The 20,584-nt window shown below is 33.3% G+C and overlaps 3 protein-coding genes across 4 annotated transcripts; 1 reads left to right on the top strand and 2 right to left on the bottom strand.

Moving 5' to 3' along the window:
• The first annotated feature begins 1,738 nt into the window (after positions 1-1,738).
• Positions 1,739-7,563, top strand: LOC105203656 (sorting nexin-29). The gene is made up of 12 exons (XM_011172521.3): positions 1,739-2,018; positions 2,952-3,199; positions 3,806-4,107; positions 4,191-4,313; positions 4,651-4,900; positions 4,972-5,101; positions 5,369-5,610; positions 5,998-6,213; positions 6,290-6,446; positions 6,536-6,676; positions 6,765-6,904; positions 7,233-7,563. The coding sequence occupies exons 1-12, from the start codon at positions 2,016-2,018 to the stop codon at positions 7,315-7,317; spliced, it is 2,037 nt and encodes a 678-aa protein (XP_011170823.1). The 5' UTR covers positions 1,739-2,015; the 3' UTR covers positions 7,318-7,563.
• Positions 7,564-7,984: 421 nt separating this feature from the next.
• On the bottom strand, positions 7,985-18,116 carry LOC105203655 (glucocorticoid-induced transcript 1 protein). 2 transcript variants are annotated; one of them, XM_011172518.3, is made up of 9 exons: positions 17,493-18,116; positions 16,255-16,412; positions 15,908-16,008; positions 15,687-15,829; positions 15,439-15,605; positions 15,154-15,283; positions 14,571-14,651; positions 13,288-13,423; positions 7,985-13,193 (listed from the first exon to the last, which is right to left on the bottom strand). In XM_011172518.3, exons 1-9 carry the CDS (start codon positions 17,728-17,730, stop codon positions 13,013-13,015), a joined length of 1,335 nt encoding a protein of 444 aa, XP_011170820.1. In that variant the 5' UTR covers positions 17,731-18,116; the 3' UTR covers positions 7,985-13,012. The 2 variants fall into 2 exon arrangements, with proteins under 2 accessions (XP_011170820.1, XP_011170822.1); XM_011172520.3 differs by lacking the exon at positions 14,571-14,651 and having other exon boundaries at positions 17,493-18,110.
• A 299-nt stretch (positions 18,117-18,415) lies between these two features.
• LOC120356906 lies at positions 18,416-19,448 on the bottom strand. Its single transcript, XM_039445789.1, has 2 exons — positions 19,059-19,448; positions 18,416-18,579 (listed from the first exon to the last, which is right to left on the bottom strand). Exons 1-2 carry the CDS (start codon positions 19,287-19,289, stop codon positions 18,445-18,447), a joined length of 366 nt encoding a protein of 121 aa, XP_039301723.1. The 5' UTR covers positions 19,290-19,448; the 3' UTR covers positions 18,416-18,444.
• Between the last annotated feature and the right edge of the window lie 1,136 nt (positions 19,449-20,584).

Below are 20,584 nucleotides of genomic sequence, written 5' to 3'. Positions count from 1 at the left end.
CAGACTCAGTACAATCAAACACGGGATCGATAATAACTGCACTTACTAACTGAACGCACAAAAGTCTCTCTAAGGCCAGTTTCACAACCTTCAGTTAATTTAATCGGCTGATTATTTTATCGGAATTGATCAATTGTATTTGTCGTTAATTGACTAGAAACCAATCACGATTAACACTTAACCGGTCAGTTAAGTTAATCGGTAGTTGTGAAACTGGTCTCTAGAAGCTCACAATAGATCTGTTCGTTCTACTTGCACTTTATTACGCACTTTGGCTGTGCTCCATTTTCCACCCTAATTTGAACTATTTACAAATTTACGTCCTTTCGTAACGGTTTGTTGACAGTCAATCATAATTAAAAATAAAGGCGCGAACCCATGAAGCGGAATAGCGGAACGCGAAACGAGAGCATCGCGGACTTTGCACAGCCAATCACAAGAGATTATTTCAAAGAGGTTAAAGCACATTAAAACAAATTTCATAGATTTTTCTACTTTTAATCAATATTTTCAATGAAAAACGCATTTTATTCAGTATAAAGATGCGACAAAATTTATTACAAACTTTGCGAGTTTATTTAATGTGAATTAAAAATCGCACACAAATGCAGTTTACAGCATTTGAAAGTGTGAATCTTTATCTTTAATTTACGTACTTGTTGAGCGTTGTACAATTTTTATTCACCAATTTATTCAACATTTGAGAAAGAAACCATTTTTACTTCAATGCTGAATAACTCAGTAAAAAAAAATCGTACAAAGCTCAACAAGTACGCAAATTAAAGATAAAAATTCACGCTTTAAAATACTATAAATTGCATTTGTGTGCGATTTTTATTTTACGTTGTACAATTTGGCAAAATTTTTGTAAGATTTTGACATTTGTTGGATTTTGTTTTACAAACTTTGTAAAACTCCACGGCATGAAATAAAAATTCCACAAAAATGTGGTTTACAGCATTCAAAATCGTAAATCTTTACCTTTAATTTGCGTTTTTGTTGAACGTTGTACGATTTTTATTCACTGAATTATTCAACGTTGAAGCAAAAAAGGCCATTTTTGCTTCAGTGTTGCCTAACTTAGTGAAAAAAATTGTACAACGCTCAACAAAAACGCAAATTAAAGGTAAAGATTCACGTTTTTGAAAGCTGTAAACCGCATTTGCGTGCAATTTTTATTTTGCGTCGTACTGCTTTACAAAGTTTGTAAAAAATTTTGAGATTTGATGCATCCCCATTTGAATCCGCGTAACTTTGTAAACAATCTGTAAATCGTTTAATGACTTGTCAATTTCAAAACTAGAAATTTTAAACTTTAAAATGCTTTTTTTAAAATTTTTTTACCATCATTTTTGACAAAATTACACTCTCTTGAATTACTCCTATTTTTTGGAGTCAGAATAGGTAATCTCTTAATTTTGCTCCCGAGTGTATATATTTACAAAATTACATTTCTTTTTGTTCAATTATTATCTCTAATTAGATAATCAAACTTGGACAATAACATTAAAATTGTATTTTTTAATCAAAATCAAATATTATTGAGTTCTAAATATAGATACATATATATATGTACGAAATATCAGGATAATAACAAAATCATAAAATCGATTCTCTGGTTTAAAAATCCATCGCACTATGCTTATTGCTCATGCGCATCGCTTTTTTTCTCCGCCAATCGCGGCGCATCTATGCTACCAGTGGCTCCCACTGCGAACAGCGACCTGCAGCGACAGAATTTTGCTGCAATTGGCAGCGATGGATGCTTGAGTCAGTTCCGCCCCTGGCGATGCGATTTCTCGCGATCCTTTTGTGCAATTGCGAGCGGACATTCACGCGTGAGGTGTCATGACGCGACGGCGACGACGCTCCGACATCCTCGTGTCTCCAAAGTGACGGTTATCCTGTCCACCGCGGGTCATCACCCGTCTACGGCCGTTGAGTCGTGGGACCTCCGATGAACGCTGACAATCCTCGTTCGTGAAAGTGAATCAAGACGGTGATACCTCACTTAAATGGTAAGCTCGCCAGTCCCCCCTTTGTTTCTCTCCGTCATGTGTCATTGATATCGGCCGTCAGCGATCACGGGCGATACTGTACTTTAATTACGGGGCGATTATCGCAACCATCTGATACGCGTTACGATGACACAAGTGTCAAAGTGTCCGGGAGAAATTTGCGATCCATCCTAAATAGCCCCTCGCGACTTATCATCGAGCTACAAAACCGTTTTACAAATTTTTCATGGCAGATTTTCCGTGTTTCACGTGGGTATGTTTCATGCAGATCAGGTTGTCAAATTTCCAGGAATACATATATATGGATTTTTCAAAGATGTTAATGATTGATGAGGAATACAATCACTCTGACAATATTTCTTTGTATCAAAACAATGTTTCTTTTTCAATTTATGAATTGTTGTGCGAGTTAGTTCCTGATAATAATTGTGTTTAATATAGTGTTCAAAAATATATACAAATAATATTGTAATTCTTTTATCATAAATTGATGTCTTTACATTGTATATTTTTTTCTGTTATCTCTGCATATGGGTCTTTTATATATGTTTATATGTAGATATTTATAAAATATAATTTTTCTGTTTTGTCCATTAAATAGTAAACATTTCTACTTTTCACATTTCTACCCTAGAGAAAAAATTATATGACTGATATCCAAGTTTGAACTTTGACTGGGATGATATTTTTCACAATAAGTTTACAGTTTTGTAAAAGATACTAATAATTATTTAAAATTATATAATAAATCACTAAAATAAGTTTGATAATATGTCTAACAATTACTGTAAAAGAGTTTTAATACAAATTTTTTGTAAATTGTAATATTAATACAGTTATCTATATTAATAAAAAAAGGTGGCTTGGAAAATATAAAGATTCTTCTTTAAATTGTTGATTTTGATCTGTTTCTAAATATGTTATTTGTTTTAGGCTTTGCGTATTATGTCAGCGATAGTGCCGAATACACATAATGTAGTAGATCACGAGGCTGAGAAGGAAAAATTACTGGAGGACCTATTGGTGTCTAAAAAAGAATGCCAAGTCAGATTTGGTGGACCGAAGACAGAATTAGCTACAGAATCGGAAGCATGTGTAGCAAAACTCTGCCATATATTCGAATTGATTTTTAGTCATGGGTTAAAGACAAATTATAAAGAAAAAATCAATTCAGCATTCAGGTAATGTTTATTCAAGTTTAGATAGTAACTAGTTCAAAAGTTTAAGGTTAAATAATAAAGTTAAAAATTAGTAACTTTTAACTTACATTTATTTAATTTTTAATCTTACTTAGTTACTTTTAAAACACAAATTTAATAAAATGTGATCCATATTATAATTGTTTTGAATAATTTAATTTTAAAAAATTACAAATTCATAATATAAATAATGCTTTTTAAAATTAAATTTTAATTTAACTTAAATTGGATCTGAAGGTAACTTTCAATTGAGTTAATCTTTTTATTTATATAACTTTTAATTAATTTTATAAGCTATTTTAACTTAATTAAAAAAAATATATTTGTTTACCTTGATAATATCTTAATGCAGCTTATTTAGCTTTTTTCTACCATATTTCCTGTATGAACATGCAAGGTCATAAAACAGATCACATGTTTTATCTACAATATGACTCAGGAAGATGATAAATGCATTGATATTTTTCTTCTGATAAATTTCTAACATAATTTAGGCATAAGTGATTGCATTTATTTTAAATTACAATATATGATAAAGAAATATGTTGTATTAAGATAAAAATGTTTTTGTTTATATTTGTTTTACAGACATGTATCTGATTTGGTTTCTGGTGGTAATACAAGACCTGGCAATGCAGCAGATGTAGCATTTTGGCCATGTATAAAGGATCAACTTACTTGGCATGAACAGGAACGTTTTAGTATGTTGAGGAAAGTTCAAACGGATTATGGTCGAGGCAGAGCATGGCTGAGAGCTGCCTTGAATGAAAAATCTCTAGAACGGCACTTACATGCTATCATAAATCCTAACACACTGTCTCCTTTTTATGAAGAATGGGCCTTTTTACTTGACCAGGAAAAAAGTTCCGTGTTACCCAATGTAGCTGCAGGTATTTATTCTTAAATCGCTTTAATAGATCTCTATCAAAAAATAATATTTAATTAATAATTTACACATATGCATACATATTAGGTCTTGGTACAATTTTATTTGCAATAAGAACAGATAATGAGGAACTTGATGACCTAAATGGAAAAGAAATAGACAGAAATAAGTACGCGCAATCAGAGCCAATTATTTCTACAGTAATACCAGGTATATACTATAAATAGATATTAAATTAAAGCGAAATATTTCTTATATCTTTTGATTACGAATTATATTGTTACAGATTTCATAAAGTTACAAAATTAGATTATATATTATTTGGAAATAATTGTTATCAAAAAATTAAAATAGTCACTGCTCTTTGATTCTTCATTTCCTATTTAGAAAGAAACTTTTCAATCTCAAAATTTTTGTAATAAACTTAGATTTATAATTTTTTCAAACTTAAATAAAAAACTTAGCTTTTTATATCTAACAAAAATTAAAGCTATTGCAATTAGTATTAAGCTATTAATTATATATTATACTAATTGTTATTAAACAGAATCTCTTCCATCTGAACAAGAAAAGCGGAAGAAAAAAGTACAAACTCGCATAATTTCTTTTGATGACAATGAGGAAGAAGAACGAAAGGAAACTGCAACTTCTATTAGTGCGCCACCAACATGCCCCAGTTCTCCGGTGGTAACGCCAACTAAAGATTCTACTTCTCCTTGTTTATCAGATTGTCAACCTCAATTAGATTCTAATAATAGTACAGCTATCAATACAAAACTTCCAGAGTGGGAACAATGGTAAATATTTTGAACAATACCTAATATAATAATAGATACTAGATAGTTTTAATAAAATCTTATATTTATAGTGAGTCTTTTGAAGAAGAAAAAATATTGACTCCTGTAATGGATACTGAAAATTTAGGCGGCCTTGTACCTGTTTCATCACTTGATCAAACATTAGATGATATGTTAGTTACTCTGCCAAATTATCTAGACGTAAGTTTACATTTTAATTGATTTTAACAAATATAAAATTTAACACACGTGCGTGCGCGCGCGCGCGCGCACACATACACACACATTTTATAATAATAAAATATAGATATCTATTTTAATATTATAAACATTTGAAGGTTTAAATATTTGTTAATATTATAAATATTTTAAATATTTGATGTTTATCAAAGTTTACAGCAAGAACAAGATAGTCAAAACAAAACTTGCAAAAGTAAATATTTTTTAAAATTTTATTTCCACTTGCAGGATTCATCAGAAGTAACAGAACCTGCACTGGAGGCAACAGAACCATTAGTTGGTTTAGATTTTCATGTAGATCCAGAGACTTTAGATGTAGATACATTACGCGTAAGACTTTTAGCTATGACGGAAATGCTGGAACAAGCTAGAGAGGATGCTATAACAAGTAGATTGCAATTAGCTCGTTTCCAGAGGCAACATCAACATTATTTGGAAAGGCATGAATTACAGTTGCAAACATTGAACAGGTAATTATGTTCATGTGATTGTTTTATAAACAATTATTTTGTAAATATATACATGCAGAGCGAATTATATAATTTTGTTTTATTTTCCATAATAAAAATAATAACATTTTTACAAAAAAAGCGAAAACACAATTTATATAATTTATTTCAATTAAATTATTAATCTGAATTATCAAAAAATATGTAATTAGGATCAAATCATGTAACTTTTTTAATAATACTTGTTAATAAATATTGATACGTCAGATAGTATAATTTGTAATTCATAGCATAGTTTGATATATTAATAGTAATTATTGATATTGATTAAATAGTGTCTTCCATTTATATATTATTAATAGTAATTGTAGATGTTATAATTTTTTTGATTTGTTTGTAATTATGCAGAGAGAATGAACTCTTACGACAGCAATTGCGTAAGTATGTCACTGCTGTTCAGATGTTAAGACGAGATTCCAATTCTACGACGATGTCCGAGGAAGATCCATCATTGGACTATCACAATGAAGCGCGACAATACGAAGAGAAGTTAGTACAAGTTGCAGATATGCATGCTGAGTTAATGGAATTTAATGCTAGATTGACAATGCAGTTGACAAACAGGTGTGTATTAATGTAAGATCGTGTAAGTAATATCGTAATAACGTTTCTCTATACTGTTCAAATATTTGTTGTATAGGGATAGATTAATAAAGATGCTGCAAACAGAACTGGAATGTCTCCGAGGACCGTTGAACGAAGATGATTTACCTGCGGAACCACCATGTCTTATTCACATATGGATTCCATCAGCGTTTCTCACAGGACAATCATCTGACATCCATCACGTTTATCAAGTAAACACAATCATCTTTTGTGTTCGTACTAAAATCTTTTTATCAAGATAGTTTCTATATTAATTTGTATATTTCATTGTTACATATAGATTTACGTACGCATAAGGGACATAGAATGGAACATTTATCGGCGATATGCTCAATTTTATGCGCTTTATAGAGAGCTAAAGAAACACGACACTATTGTTACAACTTTCGAATTTCCACCGAAGAAAACGATAGGAAATAAGGTAAGCTATAGGTATATTAAGGCATATTCATAATATAATAGTGTAAAAAATATTTAATACAACAAACAAGGATATTAATAATTTTTAGGATGCAAAATTTGTGGAAGAACGACGGCAAAAACTGCAGCAGTGGTTACGACGTATCGTCGGACGTGTAGCACAGTGTTCACCTGTATTTGCGTGTAGGCCGAGCAGGCAGACACTTGTGTCTCTGATGCCTTTCTTTGGGTAATTCATTTAGCCTACAAGAATCATTTTCAATAAATCAGTGCTGTCCAGTAATGGCACGAATAATTCTTACTACTGGACAACACTATAAATTTAGAAATTCCTTATTTATGTAACTATACATATCCACTCAAATTTATAGCGCTAAGTATAATTAAGTACGATTTTTACGCGTTTATCTGAAGAATGATATATATCAGAATTTGTCACTTTTAACGTAAAAACGAAGCATTAATTCGTATTATCAAAAATTCTGTCCTTAAAATTATTTTTTAAATATATTTTTTTGTATTTTTGTCAAAATATCATCATCAGTTTCTATTTTCAGTGATAGTCCTAATGCTGAGGAATCGAGGAAAAATAATTCTGCAAGAAATACTTTTTCTTCCTCCCCTCAATATATGGGTTTATAATCATGACAATTTTTATAGACAATTTGTACATAATGAAAAAGAAATCTTAATTTAATTGCGTCAGACAAGTATCTTGTTATATACAATATACACTGTTGATAATTAAGCAAATAATGAACGTTACATGTATTTATGTAAATAAGAAAATATCTATGCACATGTGTGCGATTATATATGATGCCAGCATATGTAAAATTAATGTGTAGCAAAAAAATGATTAAAAGCTGGTCTTTTTTATGCAAGTAAGATTTATATTTTTTAATGTTTTACTACCAAAAGAAATTATTATCCCAATCTGAAATCCTTTATCAATTTGTATTTATAGAAGAAAGTTTAAAAATATAATAAATCATTATTTTTATTAAATCCAATATTAGTAATGTATTTGATCTCTGAAACCCAATAAATAATTGAATATAGATGTAAAATAATAGTAATAAATTATGTTTGCTCAAATATAAATTTATAAATACATATATAAAACAATTTAAAAATAATTAAACACATATACACACTAAGTGATTAAAGTATGAATTTATTCAGATATATATCATAATCTTTTTTTTAATCAGAATGACGGAATTGACTAATAAATAATATAAACTTTTTTATTTGTATAATTAAAATATTAAATGAATTGTCATGCGTATCGAACTAGATGTTTGTCTTGTTTTTTAAAAAGTTTATTTACGTAAGGCGTCTTAATAGTAATATAAAAAGGTACATTTTTCCATTTATCCTTTATGACAAAAATAAAGGTGCATATTGTTATCGGAATAAGTACGTATAATATTATGCCGGTAAATCAATATAACTAATCGCGCATGTAAAAACTATAAATTTTAATAACTTACATAAAATATTCTCACTATGGAGAGGTAAGATAATAAGAGGACTCATATGAGATCAAAGATATCAATAAGTATATCTCGAAATAAATCTGCGCAAAACGCAAGTAGCACTTTTGGCTCATTTAAACAACAATTCATTTTTTTACAATATATTTGTACTAGGCAACACTTTGGCTGTGCTCACCTTTCCATATTGAGAGAAGTTCTTTCTTCCTTAATGGCATGGTACGCTTTGAATTACAAATATACTTATTATTAACGTTTCTTTTTTTTCCTATGATCGACGAATGAAGATCAGTAGTAATTATATCATTTTTTGAAGCCATCATGCAACAGTCGATGTGTTCATCTTAATGGCCGAACGAAATATTATGAGCTTAAATTACATTACATCACAATCGCAGTATTATAATAATTATATTCATTGTAAGCATTTTTAAACCATCCATGTCTTTTTCAAATAGCTATTAAAAAAATGATTCTTCTTCGCGTGCCATACGCTTGTCAGCGCGTAGGCGATCTCTTCTGCGTATATCCATAGATGTGGTGATGTGGCAAGAGTTGCGAGTTTGCTCTCCATGCTAAAGATTCGGGTTCAAATTCACTCAGAACAATATAACTCTAAATCGGTTTTTAATCAATTTTAGAAGCAATCGCCACCTCTCGGAAAGCAAAAAGACAAACCACCGAGAGTAACTCTGCCTAGGAAAGTCTCTTCTAAAAAATGATAAAATAAAAAAAAATTAGATTGAAATTAATCGTGTAGAATATCAAGATATTCAATATATTAAAAAGCACAAAATTTTGTATCTAATATTCTCATAATGCTAACTTTGTTTTATATATTTTTATATAATTCCTGAATACATTTGTGATAATTGATCGAGAATATATTAAAATGTTATTAAAACTGCGAAAAGAGACATTTAATCATTATAATCGTATATTATATTCAGATGAAATAGTATCGTAATATTAAAATTTATTTGCAAAACTATAAGCCAATAAATCGTGATAACGAACAAGAATATATAAAGTTGTTCCAGAATGATATATATCATGATTATTGTTGAAAAATTAAAAATAAAAATATAAAGCAAAATTTACCTATTTCAAAAATGTTCTGTATATAACAATCTTAGAATATCTTATAAGCGAAAAGAATGAGTTAATAAGTCATAAGTAATTATTGCGAAAATATGAGCACAAAATTAATTTTGTATATGTACACAGTAATATATATATGTACATTGACCAACGCGCTGTTGCTTTATCAATAAACTTTCATTTAATTTTGTGAAAATATGCATCACTATGTTCTGTATCGGAAGTAGTACAAGAAGCGTAACTTATTATTTACATGCTCTATTTCTCTTCTCTGACTAATTTTGATTTAGCCCTAGGACCAGCTAGAAATTAAATAAATTCTAACACCGTTCAATCAACAAGATAGAATAAAAAGCAATATTGTAAGTAGCATTGTAAGATACTCTTCTAGAATATTCAGAATGTCGCAATTAATTGTAACGATTATGTTTGTTATTCTAAAAACTCAAATATATCCAGTATTATAAGGCCAAGTTGGCGATTTATACAAATCAAAATATAGAATTTTCAATTTTGTTTATCAATTTGTGTGCGAACAACTGTTTTATCAATATTTCACATGTGCCAGTATAATATAAATGTGTTAAAGAATAAAGTAAAATACTTATTTGCGTAAGTTTTGTTATTTTCAACTGAATTTAAAATGTCAAAATTTGATTATTTTAGCAAATATATATGCATTTGAATAGCAGTAATACATTGCTCGGTACATAAGATATTTTAGAAAATACATTACGTGTAGTACAAGCAGTACTAAATTCTAGAAAGTGGGTCGACAGTAGCCCTCATAGAGTAAAAAAAAACAATAAATAATGTTTTATATATTTATTATAAAACAGTGAATAAAAGTTGCATTTAATTTCAGCAGGTATATAAAATTTTTTTTAAGATATTTTATACAACATACATGTTTTACGTACTGAAAAGTTTGTATAATTCTGAGCATCTTACAAATTACAATATACAATCAACAATCGTTTTTCTCTGTGCAAGATACTGCAACAATACATCTAGACTGTCCTAGGGTTAAATGAACTTTTAATTGACATAATCATTTTGCCGTTTCTGAAGCCTGCTCAGATTTAGATATGTAGAGAGAATGTACCGAACAATAGTGACGTAAAGAGATTATTTAATAAATTACAAGAGTATAATTATACTCATTCATAGGTAATCGGTATGATTTGAGCCTAATTTATTTATCGTTAGATTCTTTTTTTAGGTATATCCAAATAACAGGTAATATTTTCAGTTCCAGCAGTCTTCATACGCGTTACTCTGCTGAAGGAATTGACAACAAAAGCTAACAATAATGATAACACATTATGCAAGTACACGAAGGTTAAAAAGTGGAGCCTTTTGACAGAGTGCGGCGAAAATAACAAGGCTAGCTGAAATCACTTCTGTTTCATCTACTGCTCATTATTAAAAGTACGAAAACCTATTTTTTTATTTCATTCATTAATGTTAATTATACATTGTCGTCATGTCATGTCGGAATCATTCTCCGTTTAAAGTGCAAAGCACAGACTGAAGTACGTAGTTGAATACGCTTTTTTTTCAAAAGCTGCTTCACACTCAGATAATACGACAAAGATGGTACAAAGTTGTTAGATCTGTAGCAAAATAAATAAAAACAAAGTTTTCTTAAACTAGTAAATACTACAGTATCTTTGTATACACTTTAACTAGCCAGTGTATCTTTTTGTGTGTATCCTGACTCTCTGATTAACCTTCCTGTCTATATAGCACACCTTACCACGCATTCTAAGGCATGAACTTCCTAGTGAGCTGGATAAGAGAGAGCATAGACCAGTGTGCCAGGTACTTATGTGTTAACATTCTTTTTTTTCCTTCACTGTTGTAGCTAGATATACATTACATTATTAGAAAGTATATTACTATCGTATTTAAAAAACCGTTTCTTCTGCTCTTGACTTTACACTCTATCAAGATTCTTATTTTCCACAGACAGTAACTATAAAACTATAAAAACCGTTTGCAAAAACTTTTCGTATTAGAAAGCAAAAAATAAACTTGAACTTTTTGAGTGGCTCTATGTCTGCGTATACTAAACAATAATTTAACCCACTCCACGAATAACTTTCTTTTCTCTCACCTTCGTACTGTTAAATAATAAAAATTTATTATTTTTTAAATTTTTATTAACGCGGTAAACACCTTCAATAAAATTTGTAATGACTTTATCTGAATCACTAATTGTTTGACCTAGTGTGATATAAAGATTGATAAAATCGGATTTTATTTGAGCAAATATCTTATGCGCTGAAATTGATTTTACTTTAGATTCCTTTTCAAAGTTATTCGTGTAAATGGCTTAATCGGGATTCTGATATTACAACACATGCATACTGTCGCTTGTATAAGACGCAGATTATGTTTTCAGCATAATTATCCACGTTTATACAAATACACGCATACCTGTCTTCCATGCCAGATTAGGGAACCGTTTTTACTCAAATCTGATACCTTATTGGTGAAAGCACATGTCATCAATCAATATTTAGTATTATCACTAATTGTTTCTGTACTCAATACATACTCCGCATTCTCATGTCTCGTTGAACTCATTCTATCATATATTCATCAATCTGTCACTGTATGTTGCATTGTGGATTGTACATACTCAGATTGCAATTTAATATAAGATAAACCAAACATTATAATCTTATAGTATTGTCGCAAGATAGAACAGAGAAAAATGAGACATTAATTCTTTGAATAAGTATCAAGTACTTCAAAATATTGAATTCAATTTCGATGATGTTTTAAAATTTGTTTATTTTACTCTGCTTGTCAAAATTAAGCTTCCATAAACTTTATTCATATGTAGCTTCAAATAAATTTTTACGACAAACGATCACCCGTATCTGTCTTGTATAAAAAAATCGACATTCTTGTAAAACCATTTTTGTAAAACAAAGACACGCGTGCGCACGCATACATACACACAGAAGGATACATTATTTTTTAGCTCCTTGTACAATAAGTTTGAGAATATTTTTAGCATACAAGTAATAATACAAAACGATACAAAATTCTAACAAGTGATTCATCTCTGTCACTATATAAACGAGTTACTTCAAGCAATAAAGATTCTAATAAAACACCATAGAGACAAGCAGCAATGTATATATACATATGCGTACATATGCATATATATATTGTGAACACGTGCTCTCTTCTTTGTATCCGTAGAATTTTGTTTATTTCAACAATGAAATTTAATACCTTTTCTCATCTTGAATATTTATTCGTGTATACAAAACTAAAGTCGTTTAGCACATTTAGCACTAAATTTAGAATACACAATTTCATTAGTCTTTTTTCCCTGTAGAACACAATGTTCATTCCTAAACCTTTTGTCGTTTCTTTTCTTTTTGTTTTTTTTTCTCTTAGTTATCACAAATTATTGTTCCTCGTATTTATTATTGTTTCTCGATCATTATAACGGAGCTCTCAAATACCTTCCAAAATTTGTTTTTTATCGATGCAATTGCAACTTCTTTTTAACATTACACAATTCACGATGCCCGCACGGAGCGCACTGGGAACAGGCTGTTCTTTTCCTTTTGTTCGGTAACTTTTCTTTGTCGTTATATGCTTTTATCTCGAAGTAAATCACTTTCTACCCACAAGGTCGTTAAAAAAAAATATATATATGTATATATACTAATCGAGCTTATAAGTGTAACACCGCAAGGTAAAGAGTGGGACTATGGATTTGGAGGAGGTGTAGTCGGTGTTGTATGCGCGGGTGATACACTGGCGACCATTGTCGGACTGGCCGGCTGTTGCAATGGCAGGAACGCTGATCCCAAGCTGGGTTTCAACTGGAATGCTGGAACGCACGGCTTTGGACAATACTCTAGTTTGCTCAAATCTATCATGGGCCGCCTACACACATGGGAATGAGAAAAAAAAAACAATTAAATCACAGTATGTTTAAATTAATGTAGAAAATAATATTGTAAGATAGAGTAATCTTTACCTCGCATCTTCCACAAATTTGAGGTTGACTTTCTCACAGCCATCGGGTGGTTCTCTCGCAAGGAACCTGTTAATGTGAGGAGAAGTGCCGAGACGTCCTTCTCTATCTTGTTCAGGTGTTGAACCACGGCTTCCACCTATAAATCAAAAAAGAATGTTAAAGTCATATTATCACAGAAAAAATGTAACGCATAGAGCATGTTGTTCTTTATGTCGTTCGAAATATGTAATAGGAATTCATGCCACTCACTATTTTAGTAATGGTTGATCATTTATGTATATATACAAACAGTAGATATAGATTTATGCAAAACAGAAACATCTTTGCACACTTATTTTATAATAACAATAAATAGATAAATGTGTAAATAAATTATCTCTTTACATGCTACACATAATATTACAAATATAGAGAGAGAATATGTATATATATACATATATATATATATATATATATATATATATATATATCACATCAGATATTAATATTCTTGCTTTTTCATGATGCTAAAAAAAATAAAATAAAATGAATATTAATATTTGTTCTGAAATATATTAAATTAAAATCGCAAGTATCATGCATTTGTGTAATGTTATTTTTTATGTATGTTATTCCTTATATATGCATGTAGTGCATATGTATGTTTCAATATAATAATTGATGACAATATGTTTACAACTACAAAAGAAATACCTGATTTTAATGGAGTAAACAAAACATTCATAGATAATAGCAAATCATGCAACAGATTTAGGTATATGTACATGATTTTGTTAAGAATATCTGGTTTACCTATTGTGTATTATTATAGACTGTATACCATCTAATGATATGCATGTTATTAATGGCAAAAAATTGATAACATCTTGAATATAAATTGGATCGTAATCGAAATAATATGATTGTAAATATTGTGATCACAAATTTGTCTGTAAATAAAATGCGTTGTTCTTTTACAAGATAAAGTTTAATACACATATATCTTGATGATAGTCTTTTAAAAATCCCATGCATATAAAATGAATATCTCAATAAATTTTAATGAAAAAATAACTGTATACATTTATGCATAAATATATACACACACACATGTATATATATATATATATATATATATATATATATATATATATATATATATATATATAGACACGTACAAGTCATTCAATGTGTATTGGATGTGTATACCAACAGTAACAAATCGAGAAATTAAAGACAAACAAATTTGTTAAATGAGATCTGTGAAAACGAAAAATCAAATCTTTCCGCAAATATGCTCCAACCTTGTAAGAGATCGCTAGGCGGACGGGACGCATCCATAACACCAGGAATCAGCGGAGACTCAGAATTCCTAGATGGAGGGCCTGTCTCAACAGGCACACACCTTTAGTTACTGTGTTATTTATATTGTTGCGTTTAGCCAAAAAAAATACATGTATGTGTATATAATAGCTGGCTATAATCGATTGACTTATGATAATCAGAAGGATATCATCAGACACAAAAAATAAATTAAAAACAATTTTTTTTATACGAATATAATTTTATACCTTTTTAGAAACAATTTTCGCATAAAGAAATTTTATTCTTATTTATGTCCCACTTATTGTTTTTATGTAGAATCATTACTTTTCCAATTATCATTTAAAAAATTCACTATGTATAGAGTAAATATAATCTTAAAATAACTTAATTTTCTTGACTGTTACTCAAGTATCTTTTATGAAGAGCTCATTATGTTATTAACTCCAAATCTTTTATTTGTGTAACAATCATCGTAATTGTAATTATATCATCGCAATTATATATAATCATCGTGTATTCCTGGAAATAAATTAAGCACAAAGACGTCATCGTATAATTTACCTGAAGAATAAGAACTGGAGGGAAGGTCGGTAGCCGGTGTTTGTGTGTTGACACTCCGAGTAGCCCGTAATAAGTCTGCTAGAGGGGCGTGATGTCCTTCAGGTGTGATATGCTCGCGATATCGTGCGTACTAAAGAAAGAAAAATTTCACATTTTATCATCAAAAACTCATATAAAACAAAAGCTGAAAAGAACACGTGAATAAAAATCGTTTTACAAAAATTAATGTTTATTCTTATTAAAATATTAAATATTATTAATATTGAAAATTTTGTATATTATTACCTTGTCTTCTACAGGATGGTCTGCATCACTGTTATTGGCTGTATTTTTGAGCACAAGTCCTTCAATTTCTTGATTGAGTCCTTCGATAGACGAACGCATTGGAGGCCTTATTGGTTTCACTGGGATATTCATGGGACTTGCTTTTGTACTCAAGCTAAATTGATTGTCTATAAAGGTAACAGACATTAAATACATGTTGCTTAACTAAATCTTGCGAATGGAACAAAGGATTTTCCTAAGTTACTCACGCATGGATGTCTGTGAAGCAATACTGGGCAGAAGAACTGAATGATCTCCGGGAAGTGCGGGTGGTGGACCACCTGGTATTATTAGTCCAAAAGCCGCTGTCCGTTCTCTACTGCTAGTACCTTCTTTATTTGTACGTTGTAATCTGTGATTAAAAAAAATATATAAAATAAAAATACTGAAGAAACATACAGAAAATGCAGACAGCAATGTGAACACTTACCGATGCCTGAAGTAATTCTTTTCCATTTTCTCATCAGTGACAGTTTGTTCTGTGGGATGACGAGTATGCATCTTTCTTGGCTCATTAGAACATTCTTCCGTCTATAATAAAAATAAGGGATACATGTAAATTAAATTCAATAAATGTTTCATATGAAATAACATTAGATTTATTTTTTAACTGAACTTGCACAATTTACTTTTCTGTTTTTCTCTCTAATGTGAAAAAAAAAAAGAAAAGATGAACCAAAAAGAAAAGATACAACAAATTCAGCTAATAAACAAAATAAACCTATTGTTTAAGTTTTTATATAATATGTATGTTTTAGGAAAGAAACAAGGTCTCACCTGAGTAGATTTGTCTACCAGAAGACTGGAATGCATATAATAGGAGTCACGTGGCCATTGTCCTTTCAAATAGATAGTATCTAGAGATGCTGTCCGTCGAATGCTCTGGTTTCCACTTAAGCTATCACTACAGCGGCCGCTCAATGTTTTTGATTTGGCTGTAAAATATAATATTCAATTAATTAAAAAGGAGATAACATAATTAGATCTAATCTGAAATTCATAAAATACAGAATTAAGTATAGGATATGCACATACACCAGACCGAACTATAAGCATTGTTTTCGGTTGCTGGACCAACTAAAAAATGTATATATGAAATAAAATAATAAGAAAATACAGATACAAAAATAACAAATACAATGTAACCGAACTAAAAATGTCTCTTCGGTTACTGTAATTGTGATGCATATATAACATTACAAGAGTAAAGATAAATTGCTTGAGTTTCCCAAAAATAATTTTTAATTTTTCAAACAACTAAAAGGTGTGTAGTATAATCAAAGTAACCGGGAATAAGAGACGAATTGTAAAAACAAAGTCATAAATATACGTTATGATACAGTATAAAGACACATTAATGAAAATAAAAATCAGATACTTACCAAACAAAAATAAACAAATTTGGAACAAGCAATTTAGTTGTATTAAAAAAGAGCATTTTCTTCATTCTTAACTAAATAATAAAAAAAATATAGAAAATTTTTGATATGAAGTCAAAAACAATGAACACAGCTTACGCACTTAGTCATTCTTTTCTCTTCTGTTTCTTTTCTATTCTGCAATGCAAATAATAAAAAAAAGTAAACAATTTAAGAATTCAAAAAGTATTTTAATTAGGCAAAACATCTCTCATTTGTAGTAAATGCAACAAATTCTCTTGTTTACGTACCTTGGACTGAAGTAACGGACGACGTATCATGAAAAAATACTTGTTTAACAAATATTAACTTTGCATAGATCACTCTATGATTTACGTACCTTTTAATTGGGCCGAACTCTCCAGGAATCACATACTTTTTCATGACAAGTGATAGTGCTGATAGTCCCTTCAAACTCCGGAGTCATCATCACTGAGACAGATAGATACTCATTCCCAATGACAACTCCGATGCTCAAGGGGTCACGCGCGCGAATATATGTTCCTCGATCAAAACTCCACGAGTACAAAGAACAAGTCCGCAAGGGGGAAGGGGGAGGGAAACGGATAAGAAGGAAAGAGGGAGGCATCGACGTACCTTTGTAGGACAGGGATCCGGGGCTCCGCTGTCCCGAGGAAGACGACGTCTCCGGCGAGATGCGCGCCCGCCAGGCGGCCGCGTTCGTCGGCGACACGGTAGGACTGTTGCTGTTGCTCTTGCGGAGGCTGCTGCTCTGCCGGCCCTGCCTCATCAGAGAGCTCACGGGCAGGGTGGCGCGCATCGGGCCTTGCTTCGAGCATGGCGAGGACTTTCGCATACGCTGCGAGCTCGACATCTTTCTTTCATTTTGCGGCTGCGGTAGCGGCAGCGGCAGCGGCAGCGGCGGCGGCGGCGGCGGCGGCGGTGGCGGCGGTGGCGGCGGTGGTGGCGATGGCGGTGGCGGCGGCGGAGTCAACGACGACGACGACGACTGCGGCGACGATTCGCGAATCCGCGCACGCGGACCGATGTGGCCACGCACCTGGCGGTTTCCTCCTTCACTGGCGGCCGCTCTTTCTCTCAGGGCGCGGGAGCTCCTGACGAGTCGCGCGCGCAACCGACTACGACTACGGATCGCTTCAGGGACGCCTGGCGTCTCAACGTGGAGATACCTGGCGCTAAGCGCTACCACCGGGAGAACGAGTTTCCGCGCGACGGCCGGAGGTACTCCCGAGCGACAGGTCGACGCAGGTCGACGGCGACGGCGACGACGACGACGACGACGGTAGCGGCGGCGGCAGCGCGACGACAATGCCCTACGCGTCTTGTCATTTGCAATGTTCTGCTGCTGCTGGCTTGGCACGCGCGTCACGTGACCGCCCGTACTCGCTGGCCATTGGCGGCGCGGCACCCGCGGAGCGTTGTACTACGCGAGGACGTGCGGCATACCGCGTTCCATTCACTACCACCGTAACAGCCAGCACCGTAGCGAGTGTGCTACAGTGTGCTAGCTAGCGTCCTATCGGCGTCTCGGTTCCGCGCGCGCGGACGGTCCGTCTCTCTCGCGCGTTCAGGGACGTCTACTCCTACGCGCCGCGCGACCGCGTGATACTCGTGATAGTCGGAGGCAGTCTAAGGCAGTCTTTACGAGACGACGTAGCGTGACGGTATGACAATCACGTATACACTTTGGCTTGAGAGGATTCTAAATACCGACCAAAATATAGAATAAAATTAATTAATTAATTAATTAATTTTTGAATTTGACAGATTACAAAAATGCTTTCGTAGAATAAACATACGCACCAAAAGAACTTGGATAGGATAGATTTAACGAGAAAATCGAAAGAATGAAAAGAAGAAGCCTGAGAATGGTCGTGCCCACGATTTAGATTTTAAGTTGATTTTTCGAAACGCCATCTCTACAATGTAAACGTACACTACGATGCAGACCTCGAAAAACACGCAACTGTTGGCACACCTGGCAAAGGCAGCGCCGAACGCGAATACACGAACTTCAAATCATTAGGTTTGTTCTAGTTGCTTGAAATCTCCAAAAATTTTTGCACTCGAGATGAGATAAATATATATTCGATCGTAAGAAAGAGAGAGACGACAAAGAAATTAATTCAAAAAGGGCAGCAACACGAACAGGCCTAGTAGATACAATACAAATTGACTCACCGTTCGCCGTTGGTCGCTTCGTCCAGCTCCGTTTCGACCGCAGCTTCCAAACATTTGAGATCCAAGATCCTCCTCACGACGATTCTCCTCTTCTTGATTCACCCTTGGCATAAACGCGCGACACCTCGTTTGTTTTCGGCACTCTCTGTACTCACGCTCGTCGGAAACTCGGGATACGAGGCAACGGAGAAGATGCGAAACACGATTGAACACGACTTCGCACCCATACATCGTATCCGACACGATGGATGTTGGCACGAACGCTCGACACACTCTCGAAACACTCGTTCGTGTTAAAAACTCGTACGAAACAACGAAGATGCGAGTTGAAATGCGCTACGACGCGCCGCAATGTTCCTACCAGACCATACCAGACTGACCAAGACCGACCGACTGCTGCCACTGCTTAGCGGCGTGAGGCCGCGCCTGCGCACCAGTGCACCAGCCGCCGCTATGCAGTGATAATAGTCGGTTGGTCTGACAGGAAGGTCGCGGCGCGTCGCAGCGCATTTCGTCGTCCCGTATAAGTTTTTGAGCGAATGTTTCGAGAGTGCCGTGGAATGCCGAGAGCAGTGAAGTGTCGGACGTTCATATCAATTGCGTGTCGCGTTCGCGTGGCCGTCGTGTTGCTTCAACCATCGCGCCGGACACAATGACGTACGTGAAGTCGCATCGCATTCAATCGTGTTTTGCATTTTCTCCGTTGCCTCATATTCTGAATTTCCGACGCGCGTGAGTACCAGGAGTGTCGAAAACGAAGTGTCGTTCGTTCTGTAAATCAAGATGAATCGTCATGTCGCTCAGAAGTGAAGTATTATGTTTGTGCTAAGTGTGAATCAAGAGGAGGAGAATCGTCGTAAGGAGGATTGAGGATCTTTTGTATGTCGAAAGTTTGAGAGCTGCGGCCGAAACGGAGCGGATGAGCGGATGATGGATGAAGGAGTGACGGTGGACCAGCGGCAAACGGTGAGTCAATTGCATCTACTTTAGTTTATTCGCTCTCATATAACGGTATTCGCGCTTCATCCCGATTGCGTTTGCATAAATCGGGACAAAACGACTCAATGAATCGCGCGAAAACCGTTAGGATAGAAAAAATTTGAAGCTCATGTACGCGCGCTCAGCGCTCCATTCGCCAGGTGTGCCAACAATCGCGTGTGATGTATGTATTATGTGCATCGTAGTGTATGTCCACGTTGTAGAGATGGCGTTGTATCAGCTAAAGCGTGGGCATGAGCCATTCTCAGATTTATTCTTTATTTCAATTTTCTCGTCAAATCTATTCTATCCAAGTTTTTTTGGTGCGTACTTTTATTGTACAAAAAGATTTTGTGATCTATTTACCAATTAATTTTAAACATTAATTTATTCTGTGATGCGATTGGTATTTTGGATCTCTCAACTGCTCTTAAATCCCATTAACTTGATCGCCGATTAATTCAGGATTTCGGATTTGGATTGCTCGCAGTAAAATTTCTTTACAATAATTTTTAATTTTTTTTTTTATTAAACAAGAAATTAAAATA

The sequence above is a fragment of the Solenopsis invicta genome, chromosome 1 (genome assembly GCF_016802725.1).
Source record: "Solenopsis invicta isolate M01_SB chromosome 1, UNIL_Sinv_3.0, whole genome shotgun sequence".
NCBI classification, from domain to species: domain Eukaryota; kingdom Metazoa; phylum Arthropoda; class Insecta; order Hymenoptera; family Formicidae; genus Solenopsis; species Solenopsis invicta.
The sequence above is the reverse complement of the archived record's forward strand: the minus strand, read 5'-3'. Positions and strand labels throughout refer to the sequence as shown.

Coding starts and splice junctions, on each gene's coding strand:
- LOC120356906 (XM_039445789.1), bottom strand. CDS start 19,289: ATGTATGGGTGCGAAGTCGTGTTCAATCGTGTTTCGCATCTTCTCCGT. Junction 18,580..19,058: donor GAAGCGACCAACGGCGAACG/GTGAGTCAATTT, acceptor GTCGGTATTTAG/AATCCTCTCAAGCCAAAGTG.
- LOC105203656 (XM_011172521.3), top strand. Junction 4,314..4,650: donor TATTTCTACAGTAATACCAG/GTATATACTATA, acceptor GTTATTAAACAG/AATCTCTTCCATCTGAACAA. Junction 4,901..4,971: donor CTTCCAGAGTGGGAACAATG/GTAAATATTTTG, acceptor TTATATTTATAG/TGAGTCTTTTGAAGAAGAAA.
- LOC105203655 (XM_011172518.3), bottom strand. CDS start 17,730: ATGTCGAGCTCGCAGCGTATGCGAAAGTCCTCGCCATGCTCGAAGCAA. Junction 16,009..16,254: donor TGGTAGACAAATCTACTCAG/GTGAGACCTTGT, acceptor TTTTTATTATAG/ACGGAAGAATGTTCTAATGA. Junction 15,606..15,686: donor TGCTTCACAGACATCCATGC/GTGAGTAACTTA, acceptor TTACCTTTATAG/ACAATCAATTTAGCTTGAGT.